Source organism: Narcine bancroftii, chromosome 2, assembly GCF_036971445.1.
Source record: "Narcine bancroftii isolate sNarBan1 chromosome 2, sNarBan1.hap1, whole genome shotgun sequence".
In the NCBI taxonomy this organism is placed as follows: domain Eukaryota; kingdom Metazoa; phylum Chordata; class Chondrichthyes; order Torpediniformes; family Narcinidae; genus Narcine; species Narcine bancroftii.
In genome coordinates this window covers 155,329,308-155,352,149 of record NC_091470.1, presented here as the reverse complement: position 1 = coordinate 155,352,149, position 22,842 = coordinate 155,329,308, and the positions used below count along the sequence as shown (strand labels likewise).

General features: G+C 40.0%; 1 protein-coding gene across 4 annotated transcripts in view; it reads left to right on the top strand.

Moving 5' to 3' along the window:
- The window catches only part of clcn6 (chloride channel 6), an 85,049-nt gene that overhangs the window by 35,252 nt on the left and 26,955 nt on the right, over nucleotides 1-22,842 (top strand). For 3 of the 4 annotated variants that reach the window (XR_011351769.1, XR_011351770.1, XM_069918713.1), the window contains exons 15-21: nucleotides 553-706; nucleotides 10,269-10,428; nucleotides 10,829-10,935; nucleotides 11,436-11,622; nucleotides 18,295-18,452; nucleotides 18,700-18,856; nucleotides 20,062-20,169. Coding sequence is in view for 2 of the 4 variants with exons in the window: in XM_069918713.1 (XP_069774814.1) it covers nucleotides 553-706; nucleotides 10,269-10,428; nucleotides 10,829-10,935; nucleotides 11,436-11,622; nucleotides 18,295-18,452; nucleotides 18,700-18,856; nucleotides 20,062-20,169 (1,031 nt within the window). In the remaining 2 variants the exon portion in view is untranslated. Of the gene's footprint in view, nucleotides 1-552; nucleotides 707-10,268; nucleotides 10,429-10,828; nucleotides 10,936-11,435; nucleotides 11,623-18,294; nucleotides 18,453-18,699; nucleotides 18,857-20,061; nucleotides 20,170-20,579; nucleotides 21,243-22,842 lie in introns of those variants that run through there. The other variant, XM_069918714.1, reaches the window with a different exon arrangement.

Sequence of the window (22,842 nt, the reverse complement as noted above, 5' to 3'; positions counted from 1 at the left end):
ACGCCAGAATCTTTTCTGCACCAATTCCAATTTCAAATAAAATCTTTCCTGCAGATATGTGACTAGAACTATAAACAATACTTCAAGTGCAGTCTGATTAATGACTTGTGCAATTGTAATGTGATATCCCTGCTTCTGTAGGGATCTGTCAGGTTCTGAACCTGACAGATGAAATCAAGAGTGCCTTCACCACTCTATCTACCTGTGTTGGCACTGTTGTGGTATGTTTCTTTGGCTTGGCTTCGCGGACGAAGATTTATAGAGGGGGTAAAAAGTCCACGTCAGCTGCAGGCTCGTTTGTGGCTGACAAGTCCGATGCGGGACAGGCAGACACGGTTGCAGCGGTTGCAGGGGAAAATTGGTTGGTTGGGGTTGGGTGTTGGGTTTTTCCTCCTTTGCCTTTTGTCAGTGAGGTGGGCTCTGCGGTCTTCTTCAAAGGAGGTTGCTGCCCGCCAAACTGTGAGGCGCCAAGATGCACGGTTTAGTGTTGGACTAACTGAAGGATTTTGCTCTGATGTTGTATCTCTTGTTTTACTATTCTTGTTTCTGCAGGAACCTTCAGTCCAGTCACTCTGAGCATTTTCTTCATTCTTTACTTTATTCTGGCATGTTGGACATATGGTTTGTCTGTTCCCAGTGGTCTCTTCGTGCCCTCACTGCTGTGCGGTGCTGCCTATGGTCGACTTGTGGCAAACATTCTGAAAACGTGAGTGTTTGAGCAAAAGTTTAGTGTAATTTATTTCCAAGTATCTGAATTTGCAGTAACTGTTGTTATTTCAAGATTAATGCAAATACTGATGTACAATGTGTGATTAACATTTGGTTATTTTATTTAAAGCAATGGGTATCACTTCTCTTTTGTATTTCACGTTCTGAAGGAAAGAGAAAAAAGGCATTTTGGGAACACTGCACTCAAAGGGAGCTAGTGGGTGATAAAGTGTTGATGTACTCTTTTTAAACTTTATTTATTCGTTCAAAAAACAAAAAAATATATGACGTATACAGCAATTAAACATGAACTTTTTTTTATATATAGAAGAAAAAAGAAAAGAAAAGAACCCCCCTCCCCTTCAGCCAACTCTCCTAAGGAGAGCCATAAAAAAAAGAAAGAATATTAGAAAAAAATTAAATATATATGTTAAAATCTAATCAATATAAATTGAAATGTAAATATTCCGAGTATAACAACCACTTATTAATAAAAAAAATTATAATTATCATGCAAAACATAGTAATTTTTTCCATTATTAAACAATATTTCATCTCATTATGCCATCTATTAATAGTACCTTTCCTCGTACTAGCTAGTACCTTTCCTCGTACTAGCAATATGGATAAAGCTAAATATACAAAAGCAAGCTGGAACTTATCTAATCCCAAACCTTTCAAAGGTTGCAAACTACCCAATAAAAATACTGTTAGATCTAAAACTATTTTAATCTTATACAGATATTCTAAAAACGATTGAATTTTCTTCCAAACGGCATGAAAAAAAGTTCCAACTGTATCACCACATCTAAAACACAAATCTGATTCATGGAAACCATATTTTTTTAATTTTTCAGGTGTCAAATATAATTGATGTAAAAAGTTGTAATTAATCATTGCATAACGTGCATTTATCAATCTAGTTACACTATCATAACAGATATCTAACCAATCCAGAAAAAAATAAAACCAATATCCGCTTCCCAATTAATTTTAGATCTATCCCAACCCTTTTTATCCATACCATCCTGTAATATTTGATACATAAATGAAATATACCCCTTCTCTGGTACCTTCATAAGAAAAGTCTCAAATTTAGTCATTTTAGGTAAAATCATATCTCTACCAAACATACATTTTACCAAAGATCGAATTTGATAATAAAGAATTCTTATCAATACCAAAATCTTCCCTCATCTGATTAAAAGATAAAAACTTACCCTCTTTAAAGCAATCTCCCAAATTTTTCACACCTTTAAATCTCCAATGCAATAAACTTTGATTATGTATTGAAAAAGAAATAAGTTGATTATTATACAACGGAGTCAAAGCCAATAATTTACCCCTAGAACCTATCATTTTATTTTTCTTTATCCATAACTTAATTAAATGTTTTAGTATAGGCACATTATATTGTTGTAACAAATTCATATTCCACCTAAACAAAAATTGATGTATTTCAAATTCAGAAATACTTGCCATCTCAATTTTAGCCCAACTAGGAGGCCGTACCAAATCCATCAATGAGCTAATAAATTTAAGTTGGGCTGCCTCATAATAATTTTGAAAATGTGGTAAACGTAATCCTCCTAATTCATATTTCCAAGTTAATTTATTCAAAGCTACTCTTGAAAATTTACCCCTCCATAAAAACTCCCTTACCATTTTATTTAAATCTCAAAAAAAAATTATCAAGTAAATATGGAATAAATTGAAACAGATATTGTAAATGCGGAAAGATATTCATCTTAATTGTATTTATCCTTCCTACTAAATTAATAGGTAAATCTTTCCATTTAATCAAATCAGTTTTGATCTTTTTCATTAACGGAGCATAATTTAATTTATATAAAGATTAATTAATAATATTCTTATAAACTGAATAATCTCCTTCACTTACTGGTAATATTTCACTTTTTTCCCAGTTAACTTTATATCCAGAAAGACATCCATATTGTATTAAACATTCCTTCAAATGCAAAAGTGACTGAGCTGGATTTGTTAAATACACCAATACGTCATCAGCAAATAAATTAATTTTATACTCCTTATCTAAAACTTTCATACCTTGTATCTGTGTATTTTGTCTTATCAACTGTGCTAAAGGTTCAATCACTATCGTAAACAAAGCTGGTGATAAAGGACAACCTTGACGAATTGATCGAGTTAACTTAAAAGATTCCAAAATCAAACCATTCGTCATACTCTAGCTACTGGTTTACTATATAGAGCCCTAATCCAACCAATAAAAGTAGGACCAAACTTAAATTTCTCCAAAACTTTAAACAAAAAATTCCATTCAACTCTATCAAATGCTTTTTCTGCATCTAAGGATATCACCATCGGATGATCTAAAGATTGTTGAAATATATTAATCAAACAAATCACGCGCAAAATGTTATCTGAAGCATAGCTGTTCTTTATAAAACCTGTTTGGCTAAATTTTTACCAAAGTTGATTCATATTGATCAATCTATTCGTTAATATTTTTGCTATTATTTTATAATCTACATTTAACAATGAAATTGGTCTATATGACGATACTTTCAAAGGATCTCTATCTTTTTTAGGAATTACTGTAATTAAAGCACTAGAACAAGACTCAGGTAGTTCATAACGTTCTCCAACTTGACGTAATACATCCCCAAACACTGTCGATAAATCATCATAAAAAATTTTATAAAATTCAACCGAGAATCCATCATCGCCAGGCGATTTATCATTTGGCATTTCCAGCATAGCCATTTTAATTTCAGAATCAATAAATGATTTTTCTAACTCCTGTATATCTCCATCCTCTAATATCAGTAATGCCTTCATAGATGTACACCGCCATATTGGCTTTCAAATGCAGCAATACCAATGCTGGTGATAGCAGCAGCAAGAGGCAAAGGAGAAGTATCAGTATGGAAGTGAAGCAAAAGACTATTAAACACAAAGGTGGAAAAACAATGAATGCTACTGTTCACAATTTAGGCATGTCGTACTAGACATGTACTCGACCTAAAAGGGGAGGCAGGCCTCTTCAGCCCGGTTAAGGAACCTGCATAGGAGAAGGACACTCCGATATAAAATCTACGACCCAAGGACCTCGCTGCCATACCCAGCTTGCTTGGCCACGGCACATGAACCATGGGTGTAAGGGGTGGGGCCAGTACTGCGCACACTGCACTCCACCTAAAAGCTCCTTTGTGCAGGCCCAAGGACATGTCCACATCCTCCCCCTCAAAAGATTCACACAAACTCAAGCTAACATGCTGGAACATCAGAACCATGCTAGACAAGGCTGACAGCCACCGACCTGAACGTAGGTCTGCCCTCATCGCACATGAACTCCTCAGACTCGACATCGACATAGCTGCTCTCAGCGAAGTCTGCCTTGCTGATGCAGGCAGCCTCCAAGAACACGGCGCGGGCTACACACTCTACTGGTCTGGGAGGCCTCAGGCTGAACGACGCCTATCTGGTGTTGGCTTCACGGTCAAGAACTCCATTGTCTCCAAACTCGAAAACCTCCCGACAGGCCACTCTGACCGGATCATGTCCATGCGACTCCCCCTTCAAAACAAGCGACGCATCACTCTCATTAGTGTCTATGCTCCAACCATTCAGGCGGAACCAGCAGAAAAGGACAAGTTCTACACTGATCTGCGCAACCTCATCCAATGCACCCCTACAGCCGACAAGGTTGTCATTCTTGGCGACTTCAACGCTCGCGTCGGCAAAGACTCAGAAACCTGGCCAGGAATCCTTGGCAAGCATGGTGTCGGCAAGTGCAATGACAACGGGCGCCTCCTGTTGGAGCTCTGCGCAGAACAACGGCTTATCATTACTAACACTCTTTTCCAGCAGAGAGACAGCCTGAAGACTACCTGGATGCATCCCTGATCCAAACACTGGCACCTCCTGGACTACGTTCTGGTGCGAGGAAGAGACAAACGAGATGTGCTCCACACCAGGGTCATGCCCAGCGCGGAATGCCACACTGACCACCAGCTTGTTCGCTGCAAGCTCAACCTTCACTTCAAGCCAAAGTTCAAGAACAGTTGAGCTCCCAGAAAGAGGTTCAATGTTGGAAACTTGCAGTCAGACGAAGTGAGAGGAAACTTCCAAGCAAAGCTCGAAGATGCAAACTGCCTCACGGACACGTCTCCTGAAACCCTCTGGGATCAGCTGAAAAAGGCCATATTGCAATCCACTGAAGAGGTACTGGGCTTCTCCTCCAGGAAAAACAAGGACTAGTTTGACAAAAACAACCAGGAAATCCAGGAGCTGCTGGCAAAGAAGCGATCTGCCCACCAAGCTCATCTTGCAAAGCCTTCCTGGCCAGAGAAAAAACGAGCCTTCCGTCTCGCATGCAGCCATCTTTAGCGCAAACTCCGGGAGATCCAAAATGAGTGGTGGACTAGCCTTGCCAAAGAACCTAGCTTAGCGCTGACATTGGCAACTTCAGGGGTTTTTATGAGACTCTAAAGGCTGTGTACAGCCCCTCACCCCAAGTCCAAAGCCCTCTGCGCAGCTCAGACGGCGAAGTCCTCCTCAGCGACAAGATCTCCATCTTCAATCGATGGTCAGAACACTTCCAATCTCTTTTCAGTGCCAACTGCTCAGTCCAAGAATCTGCCCTGCTCCAGCTCCCTCAACAGCCCTTGAGTCTAGAGCTGGATGAGGTCCTTACCCGGGAAGAAACATATAAGGCAATTGAACAACTGAAAAGTGGCAAAGCAGCAGGTATGGATAGAATCCCCCCCAGAGGTCTGGAAGGCTGGCGGCAAAACTCTGCATACCAAACTGCATGAGTTTTTCAAGCTCTGCTGGGACCAAGGAAAGCTGCCTCAGGACCTCGTGATGCCATCATCATCACCCTGTACAAAAACAAAGGCGAGAAATCAGACTGCTCAAACTACAGGGGAATCACGCTGCTCTCCATTGCAGGCAAAATCTTCGCTAGGAATCTCCTTAATAGACTAATACCTAGTGTCGCCGAAAATGTCCTCCCAGAATCGCTCAAACAGAGGAACTACTGACATGGTCTTTGCCCTCAGACAGCTCCAAGAAAAGTACAGAGAACAAAACAAAGGACTCTACATCACCTTTGTTGACCTCACCAAAGCCTTCGACACCGTGAGCAGGAAAGGGCTTTGGCAAATACTAGAGTGCCTCGGATGCCCCCCCCACCCCCAAGTTCCTCAACATGGTTATCCAACTGCACGAAAACCAACAAGGTTGGGTCAGATACAGCAATGAGCTCTCCGAACCCTTCTCCATTGACAACGGCGTGAAGCAAGGCTGCGTCCTCGCACCAACCCTCTTTATTATCTTCTTCAGCATGATGCTGAAACAAGCCATGAAAGACTTCAACAATGAAGACGCCGTTTACATCCGGTACCGCACGGATGCCAGTCTCTTCAATCTGAGGTGCCTGCAAGCTCACACCAAGACACAAGAGCAACTTGTCCGTGAACTACTCTTTGCAGACGATGCCGCTTTAGTTGCCCATTCAGAGCCAGCTCTCCAGCGCATGACATCCTGTTTTGCGGAAACTGCCAAAATGTTTGGCTTGGATGTCAGCCTGAAGAAAACTGAGGTCCTCCATCAGCCAGCTCCCCACCATGACTACCAGCCCCCCCACATCTCCATTGGGCACACAAAACTCAAAAGGGTCAACCAGTTTACCTACCTCTGCTGCACCATTTAATCTGATGCAAGGATCAACAACGAGATAGACAACAGACTCGCCAAGGTAAATAGCGCCTTTGGAAGACTACACAAAAGAGTCTGGAAAAACAACCACCTGAAGAAACACACAAAGATCAGCGTGTCATACCTACGCTCCTGTTCGGCTCTGAATCTTGGGTCCTCTACCGGCATCAACTACGGCTCCTAGAACACTTCCATCAGCACTGTCTCCTCTCCATCCTCAACATTCATTGGAGTGACTTCATCACCAACATCGAAGTACCCGAGCTGGCAGAGTCCGCAAGGATCGAATCCACGCTGCTGAAGCCCCAACTGCGGTGGGTGGGTCACGTCTCCAGAATGGAGGACCATCGCCTTCCCAAGATCATGTTATATGGTGAGCTCTCCACTGGCCACTGAGACAGAGGTGCACCAAAGAAGAGGTACAAGGACTGCTTAAAGAAATCTCTTGGTGCCTGCCACATTGACCACTGCCAGTGGGGCTGATCTCGCCTCCAACCATGCATCTTGGCGCCTCACAGTTCGGCGGGCAGCAACCTCCTTTGAAGAAGACCGCAGAGCCCACTTCACTGACAAAAGCCAAAGGAGGAAAAAACCAACACCAAACCCCAACCCACCAATTTTCCCTTGCAACTGCTGCAACCATGCCCACCTGTCCTGCATCGGACTTGTCAGTCACCAACGAGCCTGCAGCAGACGTAGACATACCCCTCCATAAATCTTCATCTGCGAAGCCAAGCCAAAGAATATCGGTAAATTCAGCTGTGATTTAAAAAAAAGATCAATCAATCCAGTTTCCTGTTTTCCTTCAGATGTATATAACTTTTTATAAAATGAATAAAATTCTTCATTAAACTCACGAGGTTTATGTAATAAGAGAATTCCGTCTAACAGGATTAATAGTCCTCGATATCTGTTCTTTCTTTAATTGCCACGCCAATACCTTATGCGCTTTCTCTCCCCATTCGTAATACTGTTGTTTAGTCCTATTAATCACACATTTAAATTGATAAAATTGCAAAGTATTATATTCCAATTTCAACCTAGATAATTCTATTTTCTGATCTTCTGTAGCATCTTTCTGAAATTCCTTTTCTAACTCATCGATCTGTTTCTCTAATTCAAGACTCTGATTTAATTGATTCTTTTTTATTTTAGAAGAATAACTGATTATTTGTCCTCTCAAATATGCTTTCATAGCATCCTATATTACAAACTTACTTTGAACAGAATTAGAATTTTATTTGAAAAAATAATTAATTTGTTTTTTCAAAAAATCAATATATTCCATATTTTTTAACAACATTGTATTAAATCTCCAACAATAAGCTATTTTAATTTTCTCAGAAGTTTCATATGTAAAATATAACAGAGAATGATCTGAAATCACCCTACTTTTATATTCCGCTTGTTGTATTTCCCTTGTAAATGTGCCGATACTAAAAAGAAGTCAATCCTTACGATTCATGTCTAGATGAATAAAAGGAACAATCTTTCTCTGTTGGATTAAGATGTCTCCAAATATCTACTAAATTAAGATCTTTCATCAATGCTTGAACCTGAATTGCCATCTTGGATTTTTTAACTTTCTTTGGAGATTTATCTAATAAAGGTTCCAAAACACAATTAAAATCACCACCAACTAAAATATTATCATTAGCCTGACCCAAACATAAAAATGCATCCGAAATAAATACTTCATCATCTGCATTTAGAGCATAAATATTAAGTAAAGTCCAAAATTCACTAAAAATCTTACAATTCAATTTAAGAATATATCCTGCCTTTTCCTCCATTGATTGTAATTCAAAAGATAAATTTTTATGTATCAAAATTGCTACAACTTTAGCTCTAGAATTAAATGAAGAAGAATATACATGCCCAACTCAGTCCCTTTTTAATTTCACGCTTTCCTTCACATTCAAATGTGTTTCTTGTAAAAAGGCAATATCAATTTTCATTTTCTTAATATATGCCAAGACTCGCTTACGTTTAATCATACTATTTAATCCTCGAACATTAGAAGTAGCAAACCTCAACTTTGACATATCTACTATTATTACTAAATACCAATAATATCTTTATATAGAAACTCAAATCAACGTAAAGAGGCCCTCCAATAAAAAAATCACAAATTAAAAACTAAATAAAATAAAATAAAAATAAAAAATAATTAAAAAAAGAAACCCCCCCCAAAAAAAAACTACCAAAAGGTAGTAATCCCCTAAACAAAAATTGGGTGTGGGTCACCCACCAGTGGCTGATGACTAGTAAAGCACTTAGTGCACATCTCTCCCTCCCCAGCCAAGCAGCCAGTAACATCAAAATCTCATAATAACAAAACAAAAAATAGAATTTAAAAAAATTCTTCTTTTCATCCAGAAGATTCCAATCTCGAAGATCCCATTTCAGAAGGAGGTAGACTCTTTCCATTCCCGTTTTTCCCATTTCTGCCATTTCTTCCGTTTCCAGAACAACCAGATTTTTCTTTAGGAGATAATGGTGGACTACGTCGTTGTCCTCTTATATCTGGCAATGAATCAGCAAAAATCATTGCTTCACGATCAGTTTCAAAAAACCGAAATTGATAGTCTCCATAAAACCCCTTCAACACTGCAGGGTAACGAAAAGTAGACTTATAACCTTTACACCACAAAACTTCTCTAACTGGATTGAATCGACGTCGACGTTGAATGACCTTTTGACTCAGATCAGGATAAAAAAAAGACTCTGCTATTTTGAATCAATAATGGGGTTTGTCGTTGTCTCGCATTTTGTACTGCAAGTTGAAGTATTGCTTCTCTATCCAAATAACTCAAACATCGAATTAATACCGGTCTTGGTGGTTGACAGCTGAGGGTGTTCTTCTTAAAGCTCTATGGGCTCTTCCCAGAGAAAAATTCTTGCCCTAATATTTGTGGAATCCAGTCTTTAAAAAAACAAAGAGGATCTTGTCCTTCTATACCTTCTGGCAAACTAACAATTTTCACATTATTCCTTCTGCTTTGATTTTCCAAATAATCTATTTTTCTTTCTAGCTCCTTCTCACGTTCTCCTAATTCTATGACTGATTTTTCCACCTTCAATACTTTTTCTGTGTTAGAAGTCACTTGTTGTTTACAGTCCAAAAAAGCAGTCTGAAATTTTTTAAATTCTTCATAAGATGCATCCATACGTGCCTTAATACCAGCATTCATTTGAACCATTTCATTCATTTGAGATGTCAACAAATCCATTCCAGGTTTTATAACAGCTTGAATAGCTGTCTTCAATTGTGATTCAGTAAAGCTCAGCTCTGCTCTCTCTAACACATTGGCAGAACAAGGTAATTGCAGCTCCTGCTGCAATTCAACAAAAGGCATTTTAAAAGATTTACTGCAGGTCTGGACTCCCAGCGACGGCATCCCAACTTCTTCAGGGAGTCGCCGCTGGTCTCTCCCCGCATCTTGTTGTCTTCTCATCCATTCGCGAAGAAAAACGACTTCTTCAGATTGTAATGCTGCCTGATGCATTTCCTTTTCAGCCTCCACGCGAACCTTGGGATTTAGGCAATGAAGAAATTGAGCCTGGGGCTGCTTCAAGTCGTCTAAGCCCCAAATCTTCAGTACTTCGAAAATGTATTTTCTTTTGAACTTGAGATTTAGTCTTTTTACCATTAGTGGCCATAATAATTCCTTAATACTTTAAACTAAAATTAAAAAAATTTAAACTTGGAAACAAAGGATTAAAAAACGGGTATTTAAAAGTCTGGCCAGAGAGGTCAAGATTGCACGTCTAGACTCTATGCCATCTTGCCACGCCCCCCAAGTGTTGATGTATTTGATACAACTACTTTCAATAATTTTTATTATCTGTCCTAGGTACATTGGGATGACTCACATCTATTCTGGAACTTTTGCTCTAGTGGGAGCTGCTGCATTCCTTGGGGGCGTGGTTCGCATGACCATCAGTCTCACTGTCATTCTCATTGAATCAACCAATGAAATCACATATGGATTGCCCATCATGGTCACATTGATGGTATGTCTGTTCGTGACAGGGTATGGGTAAGGTTGGGTATTAGGTTCATCTGTGGTAGTGGAAATCAATTACACTGGACACAAATTTTTTCCTGAAACAAAAAGGGGATTATGTTAGACATTTGTATAAATGTTGATGGTATGGTTCAGACTGGAATAAGGATAATATCTTTTAGAATCAGCTTTATGCATTCCCAATTGTAGCTGTGCTTGCTAGTGGGTAGAATCTTCAGAGCTGTTGTTTCAGTGACCAGTCTTAAGGGCTGTGGGTTCTTGAGACTTAGTGGTAATACCAAACAACTGTTACATTTGATCTGCAAGATCCCAAATACTGTTATCTTTTGCCATCAGGTGAGTTTTATCAAAGACTTTCATCTTTCTTCCGCTCCATTTTTCTCCAGGTGGCAAAGTGGACAGGTGACTTTTTTAATAAAGGAATTTACGACCTGCATGTGGCACTTCGTGGTGTCCCATTACTTGAATGGGAGACTGAGGCTGAAATGGATAAGTAGGTGTTTATCATTTAAGACTCCTCCACTGTCCTGCCTGTTCCTGTCAAAGAGTTAAACAATGTAATCAAACAATTAGCAATTGATTAGGTTTGACTTAAAATTATGGTCTCCCTATTTGAGAGAGAGGCACATAGCATCAATGTCTGGCAAGGCCCAAGACTATTGGTTCTGAAAAACAAAATCCCTCTTCTATCTACATTACAATTCTTTAGTTTAATGTGTTGTTAGAGTCTTAATTGACGTGAAGAAACAAATCCAAGGCAGGTTTTTAAAATTTTTTCTAGTATTTGCTGAATCACCAGGTTCTTGCAGAGTAGTAATGGTTTTATCAGGAGATTCTCTCCCAGACTTAGCAATTTTACTTTGGGCACATTATAACTGCTGGACTGTACAGTATCTCCAGACTTTATGTTTATTGAGGTTCATGGAAATTCTTGTAAAGTTAAACCCCAACTTTGAAAGACTAGAAAATGATTATATTTATCTTCAAACCCAGGTTGACAGCCAGTGATATCATGGAGCCAAATCTAACCTATGTTTATCCTCATACCCGAATCCAGTCATTGGTCAGTATTCTGCGCACCACAGCACATCATGCATACCCCGTCGTCACGGAAAACAGAGGGAATGAAAAGGAGTTTATGAAGGGAAACATTCTCATCAGCAACAACATTAAGTTTAAGGTAAATCTACACTGGTGTGACATTGACACAGTCTGTGCAAGAAATGCCCATCTAAATCTCAGTGGTGAGCAGTGTGACACATTAGAGTTTAATGGTAATGGACAGTCTTACTTTCTACCTGTGAGATTATACTGGGAAACAGAAGGAGATATCTGGATATTGGCTGAAAGCCAAGTGTTGGTATTCTGTTTAGAATGGTGATAACCATAATAGGCCTTATCACTACTTATGTCATAAACTTGTGAAGAAACTCCTAAAGCAACGTGCATTTCTATTGAAGATCTTGGTGTTCCAAAGCCCTTGATAAATGGCAGTTTTAGCAACAGCCAAGTTACTGCAAAGGAAATGCAGGTCTATTGGCATAGCAAGCTCCCAGAAACAAGCAAGATGAACTGTCTAGTGATCTGTTTGAATGCAGTGGAGTCCTTGTCATTTCAGATGAAAATATCAGCTACAGTTCTTTGAAATAATAGCAGAAATCTGATACTGATTTACTGATGCCAGAATAGAGCCAGTGATGTTGGTCAGATTTTTTAAAAAACCAACTTATAAAACTAGTTTCAGAAGCGAGTGAGGCCAATTTGAATATGTAATTAGAAATATGATTTGTGAGGCAGAGCAAAGAGATTTGGAGGAAGAAAAGTAAATAATTTTGTTTAATGGTGTAAAAACACACTGAAATGCTGGAGTAACTTAGCCGGTCTTTTCAGCATCCATAGGAGACAGATATATTGCCAACGTTTTGAGCCTGAGTCCTTCTTCAAGAAAAAAAGTGCACAACAATATAAAAAGTTTAGGAAGCAAGATAAAAGCAGAAAATGCTGGAACCACTTGGATATCGGGTTATATTGAAACTCAATGACTTCATGTGTCCTGCAGCATATTTTTCATATTTCTAACATCTGGATATTTTGGTTTGGGAGATCAATGATGAACTGATAAGTTCAGTAAAAACCCCTGGTATCTGGAATTCAAGCAAATGGGGGAAAAATTGAAGAAAACTAATTTTAAAAAAATTAAAATAAATGAGAATAAAACAGTAGTGAAAAATATGTAATTTTAAATTGTAAAAGTAAATAATCTCTGAAGTAACATAAACCTTTGGAGAAGATGGGAGCAAATATTCAGCCAGTGGAGTGCATCAGTTGTCCAACTTTTTGAATAAAGTTATGTTTGAATAAAATGGCATCACCCAGGATGAAGAGCTGGTTGATGCCGCTCACCGTTGGGGTGACTCTCTTAAAGTGTCTCCTTATCCTTGCTAGTGTCTCCTTATCCCTGTTTAGTAAGAGTTCTCCTGGTCAGAGCTTTATCTGTAAACTTGGTGGGGGTGGGGGTGGGGGGGGGGGGAGAGTTAATTATCCATAATGTTTAGTTTGTCTTGTGGGAGGGACCATGGAGGGAGAGGAACCCACAGATGTAGTGAGGGTTAAATGTGTTCAAAGAATGTGACTGAAAATAAAGTAACGTTTGTTCAGTGTACAGTATTGAATTTTTGTCTTTTAAACTGTTTATTCTTAATTAATTAGGCATTGTAAAATAAGTCTCAAGCAACAGGAAAATACACTTATCTGGCATCTACCAATCCCCATAGGTGCTGGATACCAGGTATTGTACTGTATATGATATTACTGAAGCTTAAGGGAGGACATGAATAGCAGCTTACCTTTTTGGTTTACAAAGTTTTCAGTGATGCAACAGGTTGACATAATTTCAGCTATGTGAAGTGGTAATATATCAGGATGAACAATTGATGAGGCTTGTGGGCTGAAGTGCAGAACGAAAAAAGGGTAAGTATATCTAGAGACGCTCTCATTTAAGAGATAGATTTTTGAAGAGTTTGGGATTTGATCGTTTTAGGGAACAGGTGGGCAACTGAAGCCAAGTCCACAGTCTGATCAGCCGTGATCTTATTGATGGCCCAAATAGCCAACTTGTGCTAATTATGGTATTATTTATAAATGTAAACTACAGATGCTCGAACAAATCAGAGGGAAATAGGAAAACAAATATATATATATATATATAGCACAAAGCCAGAAAAAGTAGATTTTGGTATACCCAAACATTAACTGGGTGTGAAATTATGTGATAAGTATGGTGATGAATTCCAGAGAGATTTAGTCAGTATGTAGTCAGGCCAACTGGAGAAATTAGCATTGGACAAGAGGATTGCAAGAGGAGTTACAAAGGTTGGAGGGAAGGTGGGTGGAAAGTTCACTGTTTAGTGGTACTGATTATAGTTCCGATAGATTTAACAAGCTAATGGAAATGGAATAGATGTATCAGAAGTAAAATTTCTGAGAAGTGAAAGGCTACGTACAGTGATAAGATTTGACAAAAGTGCTTGGTGGAGCAGATCGCTAGGCCCCGCACACAGCTGGCAACAAGGCTACAGCAAACAGAGAGGCAAGTGGAACCCCAACCAACAGTACTGTTCCTATTACCAGCAATGGGGTCCGAGGCCCGTCTATGCCACCCAACCTGTGCGTTTCCGGGAAACACCATGGCCAGCCATCATTAATGGCTGCAGCAATTGGCCAATGTGACAGCGTCCTCCACGTTGGAAGACGCTTCCTTGTTGAAACTGGTGCCAAAATAAGTGTCCTTCCCCAACCCTTCCCCTGGCTTACAACACCCAGAACAGCAAGCCAGGCCCGGCACTGAGGACAGCTAACAGCACCACCATAAGAACTTTTGGCGACCGCACCATCCCCTTCCGCTTCAGCAGCAACCGGTTCCTGTGGACATTCATGGTTGCAGCAGTGGTGCAACTGGTCCTGGGCGCAGACTTTCTGCGAGCCCACTGCCTGCTGGTGGACCTTAAAGGGTGATGTTTGGTGTACGCTGGGGGGGGAATCCAAGTTACCTGTCCCCCACCTCGACTTCGTTATTTTGGCCGATAATGCATTTATACGATCCTAGTGGAGTTCCCTTCAATCATGGTGCCACAGATTCTTCCGCTGAACTGAAGCACAGGATAAAACACCACATTCTCACTGAGGGGCTTCCTGTTCCACGCCAGGGCCCGCAGCCTTTCTCCTGAGAAGCTCACCCTCACCAAGGAGAAGTTTTACAAAAAAATGGAAGAGCTGGGGATAGTGCGGTGTTCCTACAGCCCCTGGGCTTCCCCCCTGCTGAAGGCATCAGGAGGGTGGAGGCCATGTGGTGACAGGCCACCACATCAGACAGATACCCCGTACTCCAAATCCAAGACTTTACCGCTAACTTACAAGGGACATGGGTATTTTCAAAAGTCAACCTTTTCGGGGGCTATCACCAGATCCCGGTCCATCCTCTTGACATCCCTAAAACCGCCAGCATTACCCCTTTTGGACTTATTGCGTTCCTGAGAATGCCCTTTGGATTTGGACACACAATCCAGACCTTCCAGAGGCTGATGGATGCAGTGGGCCAGGATCTCCCATTCACGTGTATTTGGAAGATATTCTCATCGCCAGTTGCAATCACGCAAAGCATATGACCCATCTAAGGCGACTGTGCGCCTGGCTGCAGGAATTCGGACTAACTATAAACCCTGCTGAGTGCCAGTTCGGGCTGGAAACAATCAACTTCCTAGTGCATCAAATGAACAGGCAAAGCCCCTGCCCAAAAAGATAGAGGCTGTTCGGCACTTCGCCAAGCCCAACGCAGTGAAAGGAGCTGCAAGAATTCACCAGTATGATTAATTTTTATCAACTGTTGATACTGGCAGCGGCCCACATCATGTGTCCCCTTTTCACACTCATGGCAGGAAAAAGTAAAGACATTGCCTGGGACAATGAGGCTTCAGAGTCATTCTAGAAGGCCAAGAGCGCACTAGCCAATGCCATCCTTCTGGTACACCCTAGGCCAGAGATGATAACCACTCTCACAGTAGCCTCCTCCAGCACAGTGGTAAGAAGAGTACTGGAGCAATTCATCGAAGGGCAGTACTCAAATACAGCACAGGGAGCTATTGGTGATGTACCTGGCATTTTGGTATTTTATTTTTTGGAAGGTAGAGATTCAGGGCCTTCATGGTTCTTGGGTGTGCGTCATTCTTTCCACACTTCGCAGTAGTGTGTACATTACAGGAGATAGATTTGGGTATACTGATTGAAAAAGGCTGGCCCCTCATATGTCGGGACAACATGACCAGTACGATTAACATCAGGTATAGATTGACACAATACAATTTTTTGCACCAACTAAATCTTGTGTCACAAAAATTACACAAATTAAAATCAGAAATATCAGATCAATGTTTTAGATGAGGTGAAGAAATCGGAACCTTTTTGCATTCAACCTGGTCCTGTTCCAAGGTGAAGCCTTCCTGGGAAGATTTGTGAAATCATCTCGAACAAATCACAAGGATTTGATTTATACAGATACTGGAATTATTTATAATGGGAGGTATAGCAGATGTAAAACCTAAAATGAGGCTGTCAAAACACCAATTAGAGTTTGTGAAGATTGCATTGGCGGTGGCCAGGAAGTATATAGTGGTTACCTGGAAATCTGATTCCCATCTAGATATGATTTGTTGGAAAGTGGAAATGTATGCTTGTATTCCCCTGGAGAAAATTACACACAACCTTGGGAAAAATACGATATTTTTCTAAAATTTTGGAGTCTGTATTTAAAAAAATATATTTTATTTAAAACTTTTATCCATACATGCATTCAAATATATTTCTAAATGCAAATACAATATCGAGTATCAAATACATGATGATAATAGCCCTCTCCCCACTCCCCTACAGTCCCAAGATAAAGAAAAATGTATGTAGTAAAGTGTTAAAATAGAAAAAAAGAAAGAAAGGAATGTGAATGGACTGCTGGAAATATTAAATTTCATCTAGTCTAAAATTCATATCTATTTCATCATTAATGGGATTCCACGCAGGTTTTAGAGGTTAAGAAGAACATTTAGAAATCTAAAAAAATAAACATTTAATCTTTTTTTGTAGATACAGGTGCCAAATTTGTAAAAAAAGATATAATTTTTTTACTTAAATTATTTCGAGGGGAACACAACTGTACATTTCCCCATTCCATCGTTCCTGGAATCCAATCCACTTTCACATTGGGCCTGAGATTTCTAATCACATTATAATCCATGCAATGGCGTTGGAAGCCACCAGAGTGTGCCAGTAATCTACAAGGCTCTTGATTTGAGTTTTCCCTCACCACCTTGAAGTTCAATTGTACTGTATATTGCTTGCATGTTTTGAGATCATTTATCATTTTTTTCTTTGATATTGTTTATTCCTGTTACTGATTAACTGAAAGTGATAAGGATTTTGTAATTGTATCTTTCTCTTCACTCCTCTCCATTGACTTACATCTTTATTTCTCTCATTAAATAGTTTTAAAATGCACTACATATATTTTTTGCAGTGATTGCTTGCAGGCAGTTTGCTCAGTTCAATGCTAACTGTAGAATAAATATTGTGCAGGGCACTTGGAAGAAATCCTGTAGTTTTAAATAATTGTGGATATTTGCGCTTGAGAGATCAGTCATAGTGTGGTAACTTACTTGAATGATACCATTCAGTATTGCACTGGGAGAGTTGGCATGGATAATGCACCAAGTTCTCTGGAGTGGGGCCACAACCTTCTGATTTGGCAGTAAGTAAAGGCTTCAAATGGCAATATAAGAGCCATAGGCTAACTATCTACCTTTTGTTTTGGCAGTGGGTGCCAGCGTTGTCCCAGGGTCTGTAGGCCTCTTCCTATTAGTGCATGGGTACTGTGCCAGCACTGATGGAGCCAGATCATGGCAGCGCATGCATGGTTGGCTCAGCCCTGATAACGGTGGTTTGAGTTGGAACCAGTGTCTGGCAATACACATGCACCACAGAACTTGGTGATGCATGCACGCTCAGCTTGGTCCTAGCAGTGCAGTGGTTGGAGCTGGGGCCAGCACACTGTACCAAAGAACACACACGGTAGTTTCAGGTGCCTTTAAAAAGAGGTTCTACAGCCAGTATTGACAGTTGGAAACCAGAAGGAGAGTGAGTTAGGGGTTGACAATTTCTGTGACTGCTTTCAGCATCGTTTAGTTATCAGTTGAATATCATTTAGGCCTCATTAAACGTGTTAAGAATCTGCAACATAGAATATTAGAAAAGAAGATTAAAAGTTTTGCATGTTAACAATAAAGGATTTAAATGCAACCTCTCATTTGTCTCAGACAAATGCCTAATTTAGCCTCCAAGCGACTATATATGTGATCGGAAGGAAGTCGCTATTGGGAGAATTTTGGTAAAGGAACTCAGTGATGACATCTGAATGGAAGTAACTGCTTGTGTGATAAGGAACATTGCCAGGGTAGAGAGTTTTCTAAGGCCCAAGCATCAATAGTCTGATCCTACTTAGACACTTTAAATTCCCTTTTAAATTCCATCTCTGTTGTTCTGCCATGACTGGTTTGCTGAGCTTGCAGTCATAACATTAACCTTTTCTGTATTTAAATTCCACAAAGCCCATCATTTCTTTATAGTGCTCCATATCTGGCCAAAATGATTTTTGGACCTGATCCAGGAGAATTTAGCATGTGATCTATTCTGGGGTTAATTTATGATTGCCACATTGCTAGGGTTGATGTGCCACAAGTGGCATAATCAGTTGTATAAACTTCTGTTTATTTTTCTGTGTCAAAGTTCATGGTGTGTTTCATAATTGTAGAAATCGAGTATACTGACTCGAGCTGGAGAACAGTACAAGCGGAGCCAGTCAATGAAATCCTACCCATCGAGTGAGTTGAGGAATGTTTGTGATGACCTGGTGAACACGGAGGTTGCTGAGGACGGCGAGGATATTCTGCAGCAAATGTTGGAGCGTAGGTTGGTGGTTGTTCCATCATTCACTTCTTTGGGAACCTATTTTCTCACTATAGACCAGTTAAATTATTGAGAAGTACCTTGCCAAGACAGTATTTTGTTGGTCAATTCCTGATAATTAACCTCATTCAGAGTACTGAATTGTGATATTGGGAATTAGTTTTTTTTGTGCTGTACCTGCACATCTATAATGTTTCAGTGGTTTGCAATTGTCCTTCTTAACCTTGTCTGTGCCCTCCTTTTTGTGCAGACATGTTCCTTATCCAAATCTTTACCCTGATCAGTCTCCTAGCGAGGACTGGACGATGGAGGAGCGGTTCCGACCTTTAACTTTTCATGGCCTTATTCTGAGATCACAACTCGTTACCTTGCTTGACCGTGGGGTTTGCTACTCAGAAACCCATTCAGTAAGTGCATGACAAAACCTTTTAAGAAAAATTCTTAGCAAATATTTATAACTGTTATAGAATATTTTGAGCAATGGTGCATCTCCCAGAGTTAAAAGTTTCCACTTCCTAGGATTGATTGTGGTAGAGCTTTTTTGCATTTCTGTTTCTTTGAATTTATGTTGGGCCGGCAGTGAAGAAGGCCCAGAAGAGAGAGGTCAGTATGGGAAGGGGAGTTTTAATGACATGTAAGCAGAAGCTCAGGATGGTTGGAATCAGGAGTTCCACCTGGGCAGTCTACAGCCCAATGGTAGGTACATACAATTTTCTAATTTCTGGTAATGTGTCCACTCTCCTTCCTCAGTACCCTTTCTGCACTTCTCCTCTCCTGCCCTGACCAACTCTCATCCCCTCCTTTAGTTCCATCCCTTCCTATCCTTACTCCCTAATGGATTTTTCTATTCTTCACCCTTCCCCTATTCAGCCCTGAGTCTGCCCTGCCATTTAATCACGAGTTGATCCATTTTCCCACTCAGCCGCACTGCTCGGTATTTTCCACATAACCTTTGATGCCCTGGCTAATCAAGAATATCTTTCTGCCTTAAATACACTCAATGACTTGACCTCCACAACCACCTGTTTCAACAAATTCCACAGATATACCACCATCTAGCAAAATAAATTTCTCTGCATCTCTGTTCTAAATGGATGCCTTTTGATCCTGAAATTGTGCCCTCTTGTCCTAGACTCTACCACCATGGGAAACAACCTTTCCTCGCCTACTCTATCCAGACATTTCAACATTTGAAATGTTTAAATGAGATCATTCTCTTAAATTTCAACATTTCTACACCACCATCCTCACCTCTTATCAAATTCCATTACTGAGACCCTTTGTCTTCTAATCACCTTCCCTGCCCTGCATCTTCTTCCACTGACCTATTAGCTTTTTTTTTACTTCTTTCGCCACTACCTGGTTCACTGATACCACATTGATCCCCTGTCCTCTTTACAGTGGCTTTTCCACTCCATATCCCCAGTTTTGAAATCCCAACCATTCTTTTTCATCCACTAATGCTATTTGACCTGCTGAGTTCCTCCAGCAGATTGTGTTTATATTCACATTCCAGCATTTGCAGTCTTCAGGTATTTCTGCCATACTTAACTTAAAAAAAAACATACTCTATGAATGGTGCTGAAATAATCTTGCTTTCTTTGCCTTTCAGAGTTCAACACAACCACGGCTATCATACACCGAAATGACTGAAGATTATCCACGATACCCTGATGTTCACGACCTTGATCTCACACTCCTCAATCCACGTATGATTGTGGTAAGTGCTTGTTCATGTTCCAGTGACCTGCAGCAATCCATGACCTGGCTTGTTTACCTTTATGTGTCAATGCTGGGAGTTTGCTTGCATAAGTCATGAAATTTGGGGAGGGTTGAAGTTGTCACAAGCATTAGGAGGGGTTGTGCACCATTGAAAATGGCTACTGTCATCCTCATTCCACACCATCCATTCCTCTTATTAGTCTCACTACTGCTGGGTGGGTTATATTTGAATGTTGTCAAGAAACAAGCAAAAAGTAAACCTCATTGTTCCTCCAGCAGACATCGTGGTTGAAGTATTTTATATAGATAAAGGTATCTTGATGAAAGGCTCAAGCTCGAAACTTTGGTTATGCATCTCAATCTTTGCCAGATAAAGTACACTGTTTCTCCAACATTGTGTTTTTACAGGAAGCAAGAAAATGTGCCTTAATTCAATATCATTAGGTTAGCCACTTCATCGTATGTGTTGACCAATGACCACTCATCCAGGGTTTGAAATTCGCTCGATTCACAAAATGTATATTTTACCTTTTTGCTTTTGAAGTACGTTCTGCAAAGTTAACTTTTGGGTTCTCACATCCATCAATGAGTCTGCATAAAACCATTTCCATTGTTCCTTGTAACTTCAGTACTAAAAACGTACATCTCTGCTCCTCCTTTCTGTGCCTTAATCTCATTAGTTAAACGTTTCCTGTTTTGACCCTGAAACAACTACCTACCCTGACCTCTATTTTAATTAACTGGTTGACCATTTACAAGGATAGCCCCTATTCATCATGAACTTCAGCTCAATTTACCTTTCCTCCATCCAAATTTACAGTCTGTTGTAGTCACCATCTCTCTTTAACACAACATCCCTTCATTCCACCAAGAATTCTGTATTTGACTTTCTTTGAAGTTCAGACCTACCTCCCCCAGTTTTTATTAACTGCATTTTCAGCCATGTCATTCTGAAGTTTGGGAATTTGATCTTAATGCATGGGTTAAAATGACTTGTGAACATATATTGCAAGAAGCTGACGAATATTGTTTATGAATTTTTTGAGTATCTCCATAGTAACAAGTCTGTAAGCCAAGGTCCCTTTCTGCATGTTTAAAATAAACAATTTTAGTTTGAATTTTCCTTTGTACTTTGTAAAACCAGGGCAAAAATATAGACAGTCCAGACAATTCTTTTGACTGTTCTTTTGAACGTATTATCATTTTATTGCCCATTTTATTAACTGTTTTAAGTATAGTTTAATTGTTTTAACAGTGAAAAACTCGATGCAACTTTAGAAGGAACTTTTAGCGAGTCAAAAAAACATAGTTTTTATGCTGTCTGAGCAATTATAAAGGGAGATAGTCGCAATATTTAGTCAAAGAATTTGAATGATTGACTTGTTGGTCAATAAAATGGGCTAGTGACTCGTTAGCTAATAGAAGATGAATCTTCAAGCAAGACTATTTAGTCAAATGAATTTGGAATATTGACTCATTAGTCAATAGAATTGAAGACCTAGAAAGTGGAATTTGGATTTGGAAGAAAAGACTGGATCAATTTGGCTCTGGTTAGAGCAGATCAATAAAGGAGGCGCAAACATTAACAACCAAGACCATTGAAGAAGCAGTTTGGAAGTTCATTTTGTGTGTTTATTACAAATTAGAACATAGTTTGGTGCAATTGCTGCTTGTCCAATGAAGACGGTTTTGGATTTGGAGAGGTTGTTGTGCATGTTTGGTGTCTGAGTGTGATGAACCACACAACGGAGGAAGCAGCAGCTATAGCTGCTAAGGAGCTATGTATCAAGAAGATGAAAAAACTGACTTAAAAATGAAGTGCAAAAGTGGCAATTAAGTACAAATGGAAACAAAGCGACTCCAAGTAAGAGAGGATATGGGTAAGAAATTTAAATTGGACTTAGAAGATGAGAGGATAAGAATGACACGGGTGCAGTGATGATAAGAAGAGGAGCTACAAGAGGTGGAGCGAAGAGGAGCAGCTGCTTATGGAAAAGGAGCTACAAGAGGTGGAGCGAAGAGGAGCAGCTGCAAATGGAAAAGGAGCTACAAGAGGTGGAGCGAAGAGGAGGAGCTGCTGATGGAAAAGGAGCTACAAGAGGTGGAGCGAAAAGGAGGAGCTGCTGAGAATGGAGGAAGTGCAGCTAAAAAGGAAAAAGAAGGAACTGGAACTGAACTAAAAAAATTGCTGTTAATGAGGCCAGGTAACAGGCGCCAGAAGACTTAGTGGTATATGGTGCTCAAAGTAAACTATGAAAAACCAAGTTATGAAGAAAGACTTCAGAAAAAGAAAATATTGAATACCGGTGCTGAGCCAGTGGTAGAACCACAGGACATGCTTGGTCATGGACTAAGCAGATTAAGACAGTGCTGAGCCAGTGGTAGAACTACAGGACATGCTTGGTCATGGACTAAGCAGATTAAGACAGTGCTGAGCCAGTGGTTGAACCACAGGACATGCTTGGTCATGGACTAAGCAGATTAAGACAGTGCTGAGCCAGTGCTACAATCACAATACGGGCTTGATCCTGAAATAGCTAGTTCTAGGCAAATGGCTGAGCCAGTCTTAGAACCACAAGATGTGCTTGATCATGGACTGGTGCTGAACCAGTGGCGAAGGTGTAAGATCCTGAATTAATCGGGTTGATGCGAGTCAGAGCTCAAACCCCAA